This window comes from Alosa alosa, chromosome 9 (assembly GCF_017589495.1).
Source record: "Alosa alosa isolate M-15738 ecotype Scorff River chromosome 9, AALO_Geno_1.1, whole genome shotgun sequence".
Classification (NCBI taxonomy): domain Eukaryota; kingdom Metazoa; phylum Chordata; class Actinopteri; order Clupeiformes; family Clupeidae; genus Alosa; species Alosa alosa.
Genome location: NC_063197.1, coordinates 31,155,315 through 31,173,418, shown reverse-complemented (window position 1 = coordinate 31,173,418; position 18,104 = coordinate 31,155,315). Strand labels below are relative to the sequence as shown.

The window sequence follows — 18,104 nt, the reverse complement described above, 5'->3', positions numbered from 1 at the left end:
GCGAACATTTTGGGGAATGAACTTCTTTACCGTTTCCACCAGAGTTAGAGGAGATGATGCATATCCTCGTCTCTGTGCATGCAGTAACTCAACCTGACACACACACCACGTTAGCCTAGCTTAGCACAGTTCATTAAAGTGGGCAGAACCAACCAGCCCATCTCCGAAAAATGACAAAAGAACTCCCAACATTCTTCCATTCAAAAGTTTGAGAGAAAAGCTAACTTTTCGGCACAAATAGGCCAGAAACAAGGAACTCTTTCTGAAAGATGTCAATCTCTTCTTGAGAAATGAGGCTCCTCCATATGAGAAACCGAAGAGCTCATACAACACTTGCTCTGGGTGCCATTCCCTTCACAAAGGAGCGTAAACTGGCTAGAACCAGATTAGAAAGAAGCGTGGAAGGCCCAAGTGCACAACGGAGCAAGTAAACAAATACATTAACATGTCTCTAGTTTGAGAAACAGACACCTCACAGGTCCTAAACTGGCAGCTTTACCTGTAAAACACCAGAGTCATCAACAGGATGACTTCTAGATAGAATTGCAAAGTCAAAGGTGTTCAGATCACAGAGAAAAGCGTTTCTGAGACGCAGACGAAATGCTGGAGGGACCTGTGTCGAGTCAAGTCACCGAGACACCGTTCTTAGAAATCTTGGGAACCTGGCACACCAAAAGCAAACCAAAAGTAACAAGCCTAGGTGTCATCTTAGATACAGAGTTAAGCTTCAAGCCCCATATCAGGCCATCCTTAAAATATTTTTAGTTTGCCGTAACCCGACCGACCCTGTCAATTTAGAACCGACCCAAATATTTTTTTTTCCCCTTTTAGTCCGACCGACTTGCGGTTGTAAACTTGCGTTAATACCGACCGATTGTTTTTTTTTACTCTAAACAACCAATACAAATGCAATAAAATAATAGTTATTTTAGTAGGCCCAAGTATTGTGAATATAAATTGCCTACATGCAAGCGTGGCTCTTAAAAAAAACCTGTGGCGTCATCTCTACACCATTGGTTTTTCGCGCATGTCACCGTTTCATTCACACAAACTGATAACGCTATTCTGAAGTTCTGGAAGAACTGTGGCCAGATCTTTTTTCATCCCTTCTCCCCTAGTCTAGCGGTGACCGTGGTTCCGAGTATTGAAATTGGTTGTGGTCTATTCAGCATTTCTCCAAATATGGGTCCTCAACATGGAGACTGCTGAGTCGTGGAGTGAAATTAGGCCCGGTGCTTCATCTGATAATTTGCTGCGCAGTTGATCAAGAAACCGCGAATCGACGAAAAAAGAAAACAAACGTTTCTGCTATCGAGGTCATTAAACATGGAGCCCTACAATTAAGTGGTGGTATGATCATTCATTCAATGCGCTTCTGCGCGAGAGAAAACTGAAACTAATCGATAACGTTGGTATCAAAGCTCTGCTTCAACCTGTTGGAAGGCTATTTATTTATTTAACGAAACTTAATAGAACGACGTTGTTTTTTGGAACTTCCTTAGAAACAGAGCAGAGACTGTATAATACACTGTATAGCATTGAGTAGGCCTATTGTATAGTCAAATTTCAATATAACGTGGCCAAGAGCTATTGTAGCCTTCTTTCTGGGTACATGTAGATGAGCCCTATGACCCAAAAGTCTGCCATGACCGGGCCTCAGGTCAAAGAAGTTTGAGAAAGGCTGGTCTATATAACCTGCATCAGAATGATCAATGAACAGCATCAGAATGAGGTTTTGCAATGAATGGTGCCTGAAGGCACGGGTTGAAGACCCAGTCAGTTCGATCCGCGATATGCACATTTGTGTAAATTCATTCCTAGGTAATCAACATGACCAAAATTGAACTTTTTTTTACTTTGAATCTTGAAAAAAAAAAATATTGACCTACCTACCGACCCATTTTTATTTTTTTTTGGCTGTTACTGCAAACAAAAATATTTTTAAGGATGGCCTCAGTAGTTACCTAGACAGCTTATTTTCACCTGAGAAACATTGCCAAAGTGCGGCCCTTTTTAACTCAACAAGATGCAGAAAACTAATCCACGCCTTTATCACTAGTCGGTTAGACTACTGCAATGAACTTTTTATTGGTTTCCCGTATAAAGAAATTGGAACTCATAAGGAACTGTGCTGCTAGACTTTTAACTAGGACCAAGAAGAGAGAACACCTCACCCCTGTGTTAGCTGAACTGCACTGGCTCCCTGGCTCCTATCAAATTGATTTTAAGGTTATGTTAATTACTTACAAAGCTCTCAATGGCATAGCACCTTCATATATCTCTGAGCTTTTAATATCTTATCAACCACAAAGGAAACTTAGATCTTCCAATGTTCCTTAGATCTTACAATGATCTTCCAATCTTTTAATTGTACCCAAAGTGCTCCACAAGCAAAGTGGAGAAGCTGCTTTTATCCATTATGCCCCAAAGCTATGGAACACCCTGCCTCTGTACATCAAACAGGCGAGTTCAGTTAATATCTTTAAAAAAAGACCTCAAAACATGAGAACTTTTAGTTAACTCATTTTATCTGTTAGACTACTTTTTCAGATTATTCTACATTCGACTGCTGCCATTAGAGCTGCAGCCAGCCAGAAGCAGATGGGCTCCCCCTATTAAGTCTGATTCTGCTCAAGGTTTCTTCCGGGAATATGGGAGTTTTTCCTTGCCACTGTTGACATATGGCATGCTTGTAGGGGTTAAACGTCTGTATGTACAGTACATTCATATAATCACAAATACTAAGAACATGTCATAAGGACATGACAAAAGTATTTCTGATATTGCTTGGTATGTTAATATGTTGTTGATCGGATCATAAACGGCCACAGCAATGAAGGAACAAAGAGGAAGGACTGAAGAACTTGTAGGAAATCTGGGAATCTGGTGGGGGAGTGTGACAGTCTGAGGGTACTTTAGTGAAGGTGAAGAAGTGGGGATTTTGTACAGGATAAAAGGAATCTTGAAAAAGGAAGGTTATCACTCCAGTTTGTAACTCTATACCACACCCTGTGTCAGTCTGTGTAGGATGCTTGATTGGAGCCAATTTCATCCAAAAAGAGTACTGTGACCAAAAAGCACATCTCTGATGAACCAAAAAGGAAAGACACAGCCTGTTGGTATTCTCACACCATCAATAGTGTTTATTTTCTGGTTTTGGAACAGATAGCAAGTGCTGAGTTTGGTAGACTGCATCCACATTATCAAAATTAACCGAACCAACTGTCCAAACAAACTTGGGTCCGGACCAAAGGGTCAAGTGTGAATATGCCCATACTGTAAGACTACTTATTACTTCTTGTCTCGTGAAGAAGCTATTCACACAATTCCAAAAAAAAAAAGTCGTCATGATGAGATGTTGCTAAGTTTGCATATTCTGCTTGGATCAGATCACACATAATGTGTTACACTGTTTGTTCATATGATACAGGTGATCGGTCATATCCAATTATCTAGGTATCTTAACTTGCAATCATGACAAACCACTTCACAGAAAACCTTTAGCAAATCCCTATGATGCGCAATTCCTAACCTATTCCAAGAGTTGCAGGCTATGTTCCCCATGCTTGCAACCTAGCAGTGGTGATCTACTGCAGATCACAAATAAAACACAATACATAACAATAATTTACATTCACTGTGTCTTGTATGGCTTTTAAGATTATAAATCACTGAAAACCAGGGGGGTATTCCAAGTATGTGGTTTAGTGATAAACCTGGGTTAGTTAACTCAGAGTAAGTTAAACCTCCTACAACAAGAGACCTATGGTATTGTTTTGTTAGGAGAATGAAGCCATACAGCTCTTCTATTAGGAGGTTCACCACCTATTCTGAGTTACCTAACCCAGGTTTGTCACTAAACCACATACTTGGAATACCCCCCAGATGTGTCTTTGGACATGTTATCTTTAATTGTTTCTTAATTCAATTTACCTATTGATAAACAACAACAAACACCCTGCGCCATAGCAACAGGCTTCACCTAGGGGCAGCGTGTTCTGCAGGTATGAGGTCTCTATATTCTCTGAGCATTTCCTAGCAAGTCCCTCGAGGCAAACCACAAGGCATTACTGGATGGGAACACCACAGTCACACAACACAAACAAACCTCCAATGCAGCAGCAATTGGTAGGTCATGTGGGTTAGCTCATTTCCCTTCCGTCACAGACAAAACCAAGGCAGCAGAGGAGTCCCAAGTTAAGGTGCACAGGGCCATGTGTGGAGTGGCCCTCTGTATAGAACAAAAGAGGACTGTGCTGGATAGGCACAACTATAGGCACATGGCATTGTACTGGTTAACTATAGGCACATGGTTGACACATGGCCATCCTCTGTCTTATGAGACTGCAATGCAGCTAGCTAAGCTCTCATCCCAATCAAGGTTATGGTTATGGATTTGGTAGACGCCTTTGTCCAAAGCGACACATAAATACAAAACAACATAATATTTAAAATTGAACAGGGAACAGATTAGAATGTTGGTCAAATATAATAAGGAGAATAGTAATAATAAACAACAATATCAATAGCCTAATAAAAATAAGCAATGAAAATGAGGGGAAAGGCAATAATGTCCATTCAATCAATAATATAAAAAACAGTGTTTCCCATACATTGACTTATTTGTGGCGCCCCACCACAATATGAACATTGACCACCACACAATGATTTTCCAGGTTGTACTAAATTATGCTTAAATTTGGTTAGCATCATAACCACGCTGCGTTAATTTGTTAAAAACTGTTTCATTCAAGTTAATTCTGCAAACCTACCACCACAAATAGAATTCAATTCTGTGGGAAACACTGAAAACAATGACATGGTAAGACTACATTAAGGAGAATATCAATAAAAAACAATAATGTCAATTAATTAACAGCCTAATGAAAATAAAACAATATTATACAAACCAAACCATCACACATAAGCGCTTAAATAGGAATGTCTTTAGACCACTCTTACTTTTATTCTGATAAAACTGGTCCTAGAGGAACCGGCTCAGCAGGGGGTTCAGGCAATAGACCCGTCACATCTCCTACCAAACCTTTCTGCCCACAGGCGTTTGATTTTCCACAGCTGACACATAGATTATGTTTCTGTCTAAACCAAGCACAACAATTGGAAGTCCAGCGTTTACCTGCTACTGTGCCTACAATTGTGCCAAAAAACTAGAGAATAAAAGAGCTCAGAAGCAATCAGATCAACCAATTTATCAAACGAGCCAGTCTACCAAACGCTTTCCTTCTTTCACGTTCAAGCAAGTTTCGTCTGCCATTTGTGTAGTTCAGCAGACGAATGTTTGGAAACAGCACTTGAGTGAATAACAAAGACAGCTGGGGGATGGGGGGTGTCCAAGGGTTCAAGGCCTCGGTTTAGTTTCTGTTTTGCGCACATTACTTTGCCATTCAGTAAATGTTTACATTATATAGCGTATGTTTCTTCTAGTTTATAATTCCAACAAGTTCGACACATTCCTCACATGTATGCTTTTGATCGAACCAGCAGGGGTGGACTATTGCTATAAAGGGGGCGGTATTTTTAGCAAGTTAGCTATCCACTACCTGACCTAAGCCCACTACTAAATTCTTTGGTGTTTGTGAGCAAATCCCAAGTTAAGGCCTGTTTACTTATTCGTGTAAACCACCGATACATGAGACACAAACAGGGTGTAATTTATTTCAATGCCACAAAGTTGGATACAGTATTGCATTAATTTGCTATTCAACTATTTATCAAGAGTGTAACCAACAGATTGCAAACCGTGTGCAGTTGGGTAAGTTAGCAGCTATCAGTTAGCCTCCTGACGCTTTTGTGCGTGACGTCGCCGTAACGCAACACTTCTTGCTAGCCCCATAGAACCAACCCATAATAGAATGCTACTAGCTTGCTATGATGGCTAGCTATTCCAACAACACAGAAACTCTATCGATGGTTACACCGCACATTAAATAATTTGAACGGTTATTCACTAGGGTAATACACAGTTGCAGTCGACGGAGACGTTGGGAAGCATTCAATTATACACAGATGAATCGAGCTTGCTTGATTACTAGCTAACACGGTAACGTTATGGTGACCAATATTTCAATGAGCTCTGCATTGCCCATGGTCGAATCAAATCAGCTGGTTTGTAGAATATTCCCAACGCAAAATAATTGTAAATAAACGATAAACACGCACTTTACTGAAACCGCTGTTCTGTGCCTACTGAGGCCGATGATAATTAATCATGTGCATGATTTGACAGCATCGTATCCAAACTAGCTAGCCTCCTACCCCTTTCCTTCCATTTGAAAAAGTCAACAAAATATCCGTCGACAACCGACGTGCAATGGTGGCTTTGGCTGAAATAATTTCACATTTTCGCATAAAACACGAAAGGTAATAATGCAATGCACGCATAACAGTGCCTTACCTCCGGCTGCCAATCTAGCTTCTGTTTTTATTCCTCGTATCAGATTTAAATCCACGAAATTCACAACATCGATTATCTTCCACGGCAAAGAGGAACTGGGCCTCACGCCTACCCCGGAATTTACTACCACGATTGGCTGAGCTAGACCAAGCAGTCACTCGTGGTAAACCAGTTAAAACAGTCGTTGGCTGCTTTCGCAAACAGATGTAACTCTGCACCAATTACATTAGCTCAAAATGATAGCTAGTAGTCACGGAGCACACGTCTTGTACTTCTTCCGGTATTTTAAATGGTGGCTACTAAAAAGGTGTTTCACAAATTGACCTACTGCAGCTAGGGGCTTGCTATTCTTCAAATGTCAGAATTGAGATAATCATCAACCCCTTTTGTCTTAGTTTAAAATCCCCACACGTCAATAATGAATATCTGCGGCATTCAGCACTAGGACCTGACAGAATGTCAATCCGTCTGATTGATAAAATCATTCACATAAATAATTCGCTGCTTTGATCAATCATTAGGTGATATTAATGAAAGAAAACACAGTGAAGCAGGTTTCATTTTTAGAAAAAAGGTCAATAAGAATTTATTGAAAATCTGCACTTAAAACGTGTCCAAGAGACCGCTATAAGCCTACATCTAGAGAGGGGAAAAACAACTTAAGGACAAGTGCTAAAATATAAACAATTTCAGAATATACATTCAGTCTATAAAATATTAATAGAAACCGCTGAGGTAAAATCTAGAGGAAACAGCTGCAGCCTCAAGCAATTATAAAAATGGAAACTGAATCAAAATTAACTGGATTTTAATGAAAGAAAATGACTCTTTGCTTTCTCAGCTAAGACTGGGAGGGTAACGGGGAAAGTATGTGGACCAAGACGCATCTGGTCATCTCACAGGTTCAGCTTAAAATCGTTTCTATGGGAACGGTGTTAAGGCAAAGTGGGATCTTTGGGTGTTCTCAATCTTCCAATCATATGGCAACTATATTTGGATTAAACGCTACAACAAACCAAATATATGAGGGAATATTACTTGGCTACATTTACAAACTGGCGATTACATCCATCACATCAAAAAGCAAGTAGGTATGACGGATTTATATACCGCGCCAATAGCGTATAAAAGTAAAGTGTATGATAGTAACTTAGAGGAATGTTAAAGCTAAACATCAAATCAACAGGGTGGGGAGGGCAATTAAGTTTGCGGAGTGGAGGGGCGGCTTGTGTTTCCTACTATAACGGGCTCACGGTTAACTCTGGGACACGAGGTCCAGGTAAGCACAGCATTGTCAATACAGCATGGTGAATCGGACCTCCCTCACTCATACACGCACAGACAGGCACACGCGCGCGCGCGCACACACACACACACACACACACACACGAGAAAGGGGCTGTGCCTACCTTAGAGCTGTGTGTACATTTATTTCGACCCAAAGGCAGAATAGCTACTGAAATGGCAAACTCATCTAATCTGCTTCAAAGGGGACTGGGGCAAACGGGATTCAACTCAGGTCAGCTGCTTTCTACAAATTTCATACAACTGGGCACACCCTGAGTGTGTGTGTGTGTGTGTGTGTGTGTGTGTGACTGTACAGCATTCTAGACATTTGAGGGCAGCAGTGATGTGGACTGCTGACACTAAGGACCTGATTTCCTACACAAAACATCAGCCATTTATAAAACACATTAAATCTCAGTCCATGGTCACCGGTGTTGTGTGTGTGTGTGTTTGTGTAGGGGGGTATGTTCCAGGCATGAGAGCTAGCGCTTCACCCTGTGGCTGTCGGGCTCTACTGAACATGACTGGCTAAATGAAGGCAGTGCGAGGTGTGTGTGTGTGTGTGTGTGTGTGTAGGGCTCTACTGAACATGACTGGCTAAATGAAGGCAGCGGAGACACAAACTGATTGCATTTCATCGGCTCCTGCTCCCAGATTTAAAAGTCATTACATTTTAAATACATCAGAGGAACAGAGGTGGCGTTGCGATGAGTGACTGAGATCGGCGGTCGCCCTCAGAGTTCGTGTTGCGGTGCCGGTGCGGCGGGGCGGGCATCATCGGCCACTGCTGTACCCGGGGAACAGCTGGGTGAGAACGGCCTGGAGGGACTTGTTGACGCTCATCTGGTGGTTCTTGCCCAGGTCGTGTCGGCACGCTGGGCACGTGTACACTTCGGCCTTAAAGGACCTCTGGAGGCATTCCTACACAGCAGGGGGGCAGGATAGTTACATAAATGCAAAGGGTATAGGTTACAACAGCTGCTTACGATTATACACACACACACACACACACTCTAAAAACACTCCACTCTAAAGGGGTAGTGTCAGACACACACACACACAGTAAAACTGCTAGTGTGTTTACCTCACACAGTAAAACTGCTACAGTGTGTTTAATAGTGACACTACCTCACAGTCAACCCACTCCACTCTGAGGGGCAGCGTTTTGGGAGAGGGGGCGTGTCTTACCCTGCAGACATTATGTTGGCACTCTGTGGTGACTGGCTGGAAGACCACTTCCTGGCAGCAGATGCACAGGAACACCTCCTCTACCTTATTCAGGAATTTCTGGGGCAGTGACAGTCAAGACCACAAAGAACTACAACGTCCAGCATTCCACATCTCAGACGGTCGACAGCAAATAGAGTACACTACATAACCATCCAACTGATCAACGATAAAGAGAGATTTGTGTGTCACTGTGTGTGGGTGTGTGTGTCAGTTTGTAAGTCTGTGTGTGACCGTGTCGGTGTGTCCACTCACCGGCCCCAGACTGAGGGACTGCATGGCCTCGTCCCAGAGCTTCTTGTTGAGCTCGTCCTCCTTGATGAGCGCCTTCTGTTCGCGGCTAAGCTTGTACGCCTCCACCTTCATCTTCTTAGACGGGCTCTTCGTTGGGGACGACTTCTCCTCTGCATCCACTGGAACACACACACACAGCAAATTTAGCGCAACAAGTCAATGCCACACACACACACTTCCCCTGAGTGTTCACTGAAACACAAGCCAGCAGTGTGTGTTGCTGTTTAGTGGTGTTAGCAAGGACAACTGCTAAAGCCGGGTTCACACTGTACGCGCCAATGCGCTGCGCTCGCTCAGAGTTGCTCTTGGTTGAGGTAAATGTCCCAAAGATTTTTGTTGTGCTCGCCGTCGGGCTCAACGGAAAAAAAAAAAAAAAAAAAAAAAAAAAAAACACTATGATTTGATTGGGCAGCCGTGGCCTACTGGTTAGCACTCTCCAGTGGGCCGCGGCTGAAGTGCCCTTGAGCAAGGCACCTAACCCCTCACTGCTCCCCGACCAGTAGGAACGGCTGAAGTGCCCTTGAGCAAGGCACCTAACCCCTCACTGCTCCCCGAGCGCCGCTGTTGATGCAGGCAGCTCACTGCGCCGGGATTAGTGTGTGCTTCACCTCACTGTGTGTTCACTGTGTGTGTTTCACTAATTCACGGATTAAGTTAAATGCAGAGACCAAATTTCCCTCACGGGATCAAAAGAGTATATATCCTTATCTTATCCATTTACAGTGTGGTTTAACCGTGGTACGCGCAAGAGCGGCAAAGCGCTAAAACTCCACTTGTGCTGCGCTTTGGTCGGCGCAGTGGAAGGCCAGTTGTTGCGCGCACAAGCCATTGAAAATAGTGGGTTTCATAGCGCAGTGCAGCCACTTGCGGGTACAACGTGAACCCGGCTTAAAGCGGAAATGAAGCAGTCAAATAAAACAGATGACTATAGAACTAGTTAAATATTTAAATATACCATAAATACAATGTGAACCCGGCTTAATAGCTATCTGGGCAACATGAGCAAATCTGCCACACTCGGGTTGTACTGGTAATAACTTCTCTCAGCCATGCTGGCACCCAGCCGGTCATCTTTGTGTATCAGTACAATACCATTGCTGTAGGTTGGCCTGTTATTCTGCTATTCTGTTAGTATACACCCCACCCCCCGGTTTCCCAAGACAACACAGCTGCTTCCAAATGATTCAGTTTGTCAGCAAACAGCCTTCTAAGGGCTCCCAAACTGCTACGTCTCTGCCCAAGCCCCGCCCACTCACTCTTCTGGGACTTCCTCTTCCTCTTGCCCTTGCTGGGCGTCTCTGGCTCCTCCTCCAGCTCCATGGCCTTATTCTCCTTCTCCTTCTCCTTGGCTGCAACCGCCTCCAGGTAGCCATCAGGGTACTACACACACACACAAATATAACATTTCAGGGTACGACTCGCGCGCGCACACACACAACATATCAGGATACTACACACGTGGGGTTGGTGTGCTTGAGTGTGGGAAATGTGTGAGGCGTGTTAGACGTGTGCAGGGCTTAAAGCAATAAAAATGTCTGTGCCTGAAGTTATCAGACAATAATGAGGACGTCATATATACTGTACATATATACTGTACATATATACATGGTGCCTAAATACTTTAAAGCCCTGCGTGTGTGTGAGATGTGCAAGTGTAACGTGTGTGTGTGTGTGTGTGTGTGTGTGTGTGTGAGGTGAGGAACAGTAAAACTGCACTGGCATCAGGGCTCAACGTTAACTTTTAAAAGTGGTTGCCAGCTTTGCCAACTTGGCAACCAGGCATAAGGTTTTGATTGCCAGAGCCAACCAAATCTGGTTGCCACTTGTAACAATTTGGTGGCCAAGGGCAACCATTAATGTTGAGCCCTGGCTGGTAGGGAAATGGGGCAGTGTGTGAGGAGGAGGTGCTGGCACTGAGATGGGGCAATGTGTGTGTGTGTGTGTGTGTGTGTGTGTGTGTGTGTGTGTGTGTGTGTGTGTTTACCTGCATGGTGAGGCCGAGCTTCTTGACGCGCTCCTTCCCATCTCTGGTCCAGGGGGCGGGCTCATCATCATCCCGCTTCAGCAGGTAGCGCCACACCAGGAAGCCCGACTTGCCCTTCTCCGGCCAGTACTTCTGCACCTGGAGAGACCACAGCACAGGTGAGCCACACGGGACAGCAGAGACCACAGCTTACACAGGTAAGGTAGGGAGGGCAGTAGGGGTGGGAAAAAGATTTGATTCTCTCTAGAATGATTACATCTCGATTCAGAGAAGTTAATAATCGCAATTTTGAAACGGACATCATTTCACCTGCTGCAGAGCGCTAAAGAAAGACTATTTTATATAAGATCTTGAATTTCCCCTTGGGGATCAATAAAGTATCAATCTATCTAGAAAGCTCTCCATGGCCCTGGGCCTGCTACAGAAAGCTCTCCATGGCCCTGGGCCTGCTACAGAAAGCTCTCCATGGCCCTGGCCTGCTGATTCTCTGCTGCACACGCATGCGCACGAAAAACACACGAGTGACAGCACATGTGCGAGTTGTTTATGTTTGAGCTGCAACAAAATTGCTGAACTTCGAGCTAGAACCAAGCCTGTTCGACCGGCACCGGTTTCCTTGAAAGCTACTGTAGTAGGCTATGGAATTTAGTTCATTTAGGCCTACTGTGCCTACTGTTGGGTTTAATGACATTTCAGAAATAGGTAGACAACCTTTTACGTCTGGAGAGCTTCTTCTAGCTAGCTATTCCGTTAGCTCACGCCATGTCTGTCACTGGGTAGTACCAAAATAATAGAAATGAACATTGCAAATGACAAATCTCTTCTATGATCACAGAAAGATTTTCTTTGACTTGTTAAGTTTTTGAACATTTATTTTATCTAATGACATAGAACACATAATGAATTGCATTTGTGAAAAAGAGCAGCCTTTGCAAATCCATCTGTTCATTTTGTTTAATGATCAAAGATTTAAAAAAAAAAAAAAAAAAAAAAAAAAAAAAAAAAAAAGAGATGCATCAATCGTTTTAGAATCGAATCGACCTCTGAATCGAAATTGAATCGTGAGGTGCCAAGAGATTCCCACCCCTAGAGGGCAGTGTTCTAAATTGTGGGACAGTAAATCAATCACAGCACTAACTCTGCACAGCTGTGTATGTGTGTGTGTGTGTGTGTGTGTGTCTTTACCTTGTAGATGCCGTCGTAGCGGTTGCCGTCTTCGGGGCTGAACTTGCTGTGCTTGCGGCCCTTGCAGCTGCGCACCACTCGCACAGGTTTGCCCGCCTTCCAGTCCTTCGCCTCCGCACCGTTCTTCTCATTCACCGGAGCGTTACAGTTCAGCGCCAACGCCCTGCTCACACAACACACAGTCAGAGACCCTCACCCAACACACCCCCAGTTCACACTCCAAGCCCTGCTCACAGAACAGACACACACACAGTCAGAGACACTCACCCAACAAACACAGCTCCATGCCCTGCTCCAAATCCTGACCAGACACAGACACACACTTCTCACACTCTGGTCAAACTTTTAGCAGAGAACAAAAGCGCTCACCTGTTCATATTGGTCAGTTTCTGGTCACATGACTGCTCAGCTGTTCTCTTATTCCCAGACAGATCCCGCCCCCCAGAGCCTGTGTACGTAAACTCATTTCCATCATCCTAGAGCGAGAGAGCGAAAGGAGACACACATGAATAACAATGTGCTGGGCTAGCGTAGTAGTCAGTACCATAGCGGTCAGTACCGGCAGCACCCACCTTGTCGTCCTCGTAGCCGCCGGCGAGCACCAGAGAGTAGGCGCCGTCGTTGCTCCTCCCGTGGATCCCGGCCACATGGGGTCTATGCACGCCTGACTCGCTGACCTGGAAACAGAGACACACGTCAGTCCCAACACAGATCACCGGGCACCACATAGCACTCCCAAGCAGGAGATTCAATAACACAACTCCAGTCAAAGCTAAAATTGAAGCCCAACACAAAGTCGTCCAAGAGGCACAACTTCCTGGGGCCTATTGCACAAAACTAGGATAAGGGATTAAGCCGGGATATCTTGGTTATCCTGGCTCAATTTATCTGTGATCTAGTTGCACAAAAGCGGGATAGGGGGCAGCAGGATATGTTATGATATAAGTTACCATGGTGATTTATTCTGTGGAGCTAGCCTGCTCCAGACCAGGCTAAATTCCAGGATCTATTTAATCTCATCCCTTATCTCAGTCAGCGGTCACCACAAACGGAAACCAATAATTATTCCACTGCCCACTACACATTGTTATCACATATACCTAGACCCACTGTCATTTGTAAACAACAAAAATAATTCAGTGGAAATGCATGGATTCCAGTTGCTGCTACTGGAAGAAACTGGAATCCATGCATTTCCACTGAATTATTTTTGGAATCTGATCCCCTTATCATACCTGTTCATTCTTACGTTTGCTTTCGACTTATCGTGACTAAATTCAAGATGGCTGCAAACGTTAAACCGTGGAAGATACTGTCTGTATAAATCGCCTTGTAAGTAAACTACCAGTGCTTTTTCAAAGTTCTCAATGTCTCGTTTTAAATGTCAGGGCCCTAGGAAGTCTACCAATGAAGTGTGGAGATACATTGAGCCTCGTAAATGGGTGTAAAACAGTGATTTATTTGCATGGCTAGCCGATGCGAAGCACCACTACTGAAAAAAGTTGTTGGTAGCATCGGCTAACTAGCCAGATTTTGGAGTGCAGGGGACAAGTCGAGATGGGCTATGAGACATACGTTCACACTCGGTATCATGTTTCAATACACTTTAGGTCAATATCACACCGGAATTCTCCTTTAATGAACATTGCAAGACACTTCTCTTCCATGATCCCAGAAAGATTTATTTTATCTAATGACATACAAAACATAATTAATTGCATCCACATATCCTTATGCGCTATGTGCAACTTTTATTCACTAGACTAAAACCGTGAGACAAGGTAAATTACTCACACGTATCTCTTAAAGTGACAGGCACTCAATTACACCTACACATCACCAATGGGCACTCAATTAGACCTACACACCACATTAAAGATATGCCTAAGTGTAATAGTTTAAAAATAGTTATAGAATAGTTTTCAAATTGCTAAATATATTTACTAGTAATTATGCAGAATATATGAAATATGACATAAGCCATCATTTTCCATGTGTGTTTGTGTGGAGAGAGTCAAGCAGAATCTGGGATGGCCACTGGTGTGAATGATCACACTACAGTATATTCAATATTACTGATGATGATGATGATGATGATGATGATGTCAAGGTGGTGGGGCCCCCAAATCAAAAACATTTTTTAAAAAGTATCGAAATTCTTGACTTGGTATCGAAACATTAATTTTGGTATCGTGACAACACTATTAGACACATTTCAGACACACACTGCTGACTACATCTGATGCTCCGCTAACGGCCGCTTACCTGTACACGGAACTTCCACTGGGTTCCGACGGGCACCCCTGGCACTCGCCCGTAGTGGTTGGAGGGTACGATGGTACACTGCTTGGTGCGCCCCACACACGCCATGCCCTGTGGGTTTAGAGTTCAAAGGTTAACCAGCAGATCACACTCACCAGTGCCAAAGCAGCATTTCATAAACAGAGGCCAACCTAAGACTAATTTATGCTACCCATACATCAGAAGACTGACAAGATTTGGGAAAGACTTTTGAAAGATTAGAGTCAGTCAAGCTTTACTCAAAAGACTACAATCTTTCAAGAATCTCTCCCAAATCTGGTCAGTCTTCTGGTGTAAGGATAACCAACTCTGACAGAACAGACAAAACCATCTGCATGCAATCTGTTCTCATCGTCATCACTCTACACACACAGATATGGCTCATCCAGACCCCCCACACACACACCATAATAACCCCTCAGCCCCGGGCGTAACGGTACCTTGCCCCAGTCCCTCTGGCTGGAGGAGTTAGCGGACGCCATCTTGGACTTCTTCTTGCTCTCCTTCAGTTTCTCTCCGGCCAACACCACCTCATTTACATCGTTCCTGCAGTCTGGGCAGTACCTGAGCCACACACACAAATCACAAATCACTTTATTACTTCACTTATGATATTCCAAGGTACCGTATTTTCCGGACTATAAGTCACTTTTTTTCATAGTTTGGCTGGTCCTGTGACTCAGGTGCAACACACACACACACGTTTTTTTTCCTTTTCATTAAACATTTTTTGACTGGTGCGACTTATACTCCGGAAAATACGGTATCTACATCCCATAATTGTGTCGCATAGAACATGCAAAAACGTTCAAATCTCAGAAACAAATCTTCCTGACTTCTGTCTTGGATTCTATAAGCCATTATTACATGGTCACCATTCCATTGCCCCCCCCCCTCACCAGTCCTCGTCTTCAGGGATGCTCTCCAGCGGAGGGTTGAGGCAGTACGTGTGGAACGCCATGTCACACTCGTCACACAGCAGCTGCTTGTCCGGGTCCTGCTTCACGCCGCACACGTGGCAGTTACACCAGCGGCAGTTCTTGCTGGGGTTATCCTTACAGTGCTTACACTCTGGCCCGTTGGACCCTACACACACACACACACACACACAGGTTGGACCAGGCAGAGTTTCCTACCCAGCATGTCTAGTGCTGGTCCATGCTACTGATGACCATATACCATCCCTTCCACTAGTAAACACATAAACAACTACCATCTCCCATTCTTCTGCACACACACCTAGTCTTACGTGGGCTCACACACACACACACACACACGCACTTACTCTTGAGCGGGCTCACACACACACACGCACTTACTCTTGAGCGGGCTCTCAGATCCCGGTTCTGCTCCACCCTTGCTGCCCGCTTCCTCGATCTTGTAGATTTCCGTCACAAACATGATGCGGCAGTCGTTCAGAGAGTCCCCAGCTTCCCTAAACACACAGACAACAAATCGCTACATGACACAGCATGCCTAATGGCACTGGCACACACACACACACTTCCTAATGGCACTGGCGCGCGTGCACACACACCAATTACACAGCACAGAATCCCACACACACAAACAAATCACTACACTGCACAGCATCCCTAACGGCACTGGTACACACATTCTAATCACACAGCACAGAGTCCCTAAACACAAACAAACAAACACTACATGACACAGCATTCCTAATGGCACTGGCACGCGCACACACACAGCACAGAATCCCTAAACACACGAACAAACAAACAACAAAATACTACATAACAGCATTCCTAATGGCACTGGCGTGCATACACGCACACACACACAAACAACAAATCACTACACAGCACAGCATCTCTAAACACACCTTCACTCACACAAACAAATAAATCATTATGCGGCACAGCATTCCTAAACACACACACACAGTGTAACTACACATCAAAGCATCCCTACACACACACACAAACAAATCACTACACGGCACAGCATCCCTACACACACACACACACACACACAGTAACTACACATCAAAGCATCCCTAAACACACACAGACAACAATTCACTCAGTGTCCCTAAACAGACACACACAACCATCACTCCACGTCTCAGCATCCCAGACACACTTCATTTATAAAGCATAGCTCTTCAGGGTTGGGGAGGGGTACGTTAGCCTTATCTGTTATTGCCACAAGCCCAGAAAAATATCACTAATAGGCTATAATGGAAATAAGGAAACCAAGTGGAATTAAATAACTTGTAAAACTTAAAGGAACCGTATGTAAGATTGTGGCAAAAACTGGTACTGCAATCACTTTCAAAATACTGTAGAGCGGTGTATCCTCCTCCCCTGACTGGCAGAGCTGGCAACCCGGATGCTACTGACTTTGTGATTAGCAGATAGGTGGAGGATGGCACATCAGGCCAAAACACAACATGACATCAGTTGAGGGCTGCAACTTTAAAATGACAATCTCCTGGCCTTACTACTGCTGTCAGTGATATAAGTATTTGAAATAAACATGATTTCTTAATGTCTAGTGACATATCAGTGTGCGTGTAATGTTTTCCTCTTGCAATAGTAGAAGCTTATAGACAACCTGTAACATGCTGATAAAAAATAATAAAAAAATGCCATAAGTTCTGAGTAGTTTGGTCGCCTTGATTGACAGTGATCATAACAAACTAAGCAGAGAACACGCTAGTTACAATTTCGGCGTGGTTCATGATGCTAGCGACTGCACAAGCAGACACACGCAACCCCAAACTGCTTGAGTGGCCTGTGCACAGAAGGGAGGAGCCTGTCAAGCACAGCAGTGTGAATCAGTACACTGTAGGAGTTGAAATTCTATCCATTTCCAAAAACCCCAATTTCCTAACGGAATGTGTTTTTTTCCTCTCGATTATACCATTTTTGTGATCGTTTGGAGCCAAAAATTAAGATTGAAATAAAAATTCAATTACTTGCACTGCCCTAACTCAAACACACACCCAAGCAGTAACTTAGAGTAGACCCCCACCCCACTCAAGCAGTAACTTCAAGTAGATGCCACACACACGCGTACCCGAGCAGTATCTTGGCGTAGATCTCCCTCTGTGTGCGCGTCTCCTTCTTCCTCTGGATCTGTGCGTCGTACCAGTAGCCGCGGTCCTTGGGCTCGTCAGGGTTGTAGTTGAGCATCACCACCATGCCCTCCTCCAGCTGGTGCCACTGGTAGACCGTCCTTGCCCGCGGCCGCACGTCCTTACCTGCCATCTCCACCACCCCGTAGTCTGGGTAGCTACAGCGGGCACACACACACACACACACAGGGTTGAGCGAGACACAGGATAGAGTAGCACACAAACAGGATGAATGTGTGAGCACTGGGTGAACAAGTCAAGGGTGTGTGTGTGTGTGTGTGTGTGTGTAGGAGATTCATGCAGGCGACGTG

At 44.2% G+C, this 18,104-nt stretch overlaps 2 protein-coding genes across 2 annotated transcripts in view; both read right to left on the bottom strand.

Moving 5' to 3' along the window:
- kdm4b (lysine (K)-specific demethylase 4B) overlaps positions 1 to 6,544 on the bottom strand; it is a 53,388-nt gene extending 46,844 nt beyond the window's left edge. Inside the window, exon 1 of the mRNA XM_048252917.1 lies at positions 6,416 to 6,544. The gene's annotated coding sequence lies outside the window, so the exon portion shown is untranslated. The remainder of the gene's footprint in view (positions 1 to 6,415) is intronic.
- Positions 6,545 to 6,978: 434 nt separating this feature from the next.
- Positions 6,979 to 18,104, bottom strand: part of uhrf1 (ubiquitin-like with PHD and ring finger domains 1) — a 14,004-nt gene continuing 2,878 nt past the window's right edge. The window contains exons 4-16 of the mRNA XM_048252916.1: positions 17,736 to 17,951; positions 16,013 to 16,128; positions 15,593 to 15,779; positions 15,134 to 15,257; positions 14,658 to 14,765; positions 12,965 to 13,069; positions 12,762 to 12,868; positions 12,393 to 12,555; positions 11,208 to 11,345; positions 10,480 to 10,603; positions 9,185 to 9,342; positions 8,891 to 8,989; positions 6,979 to 8,623 (exon numbers count right to left, since the gene is read on the bottom strand). Coding sequence (XP_048108873.1) covers positions 8,477 to 8,623; positions 8,891 to 8,989; positions 9,185 to 9,342; positions 10,480 to 10,603; positions 11,208 to 11,345; positions 12,393 to 12,555; positions 12,762 to 12,868; positions 12,965 to 13,069; positions 14,658 to 14,765; positions 15,134 to 15,257; positions 15,593 to 15,779; positions 16,013 to 16,128; positions 17,736 to 17,951 — 1,792 coding nt within the window. The 3' untranslated portion in view covers positions 6,979 to 8,476. The remainder of the gene's footprint in view (positions 8,624 to 8,890; positions 8,990 to 9,184; positions 9,343 to 10,479; positions 10,604 to 11,207; positions 11,346 to 12,392; positions 12,556 to 12,761; positions 12,869 to 12,964; positions 13,070 to 14,657; positions 14,766 to 15,133; positions 15,258 to 15,592; positions 15,780 to 16,012; positions 16,129 to 17,735; positions 17,952 to 18,104) is intronic.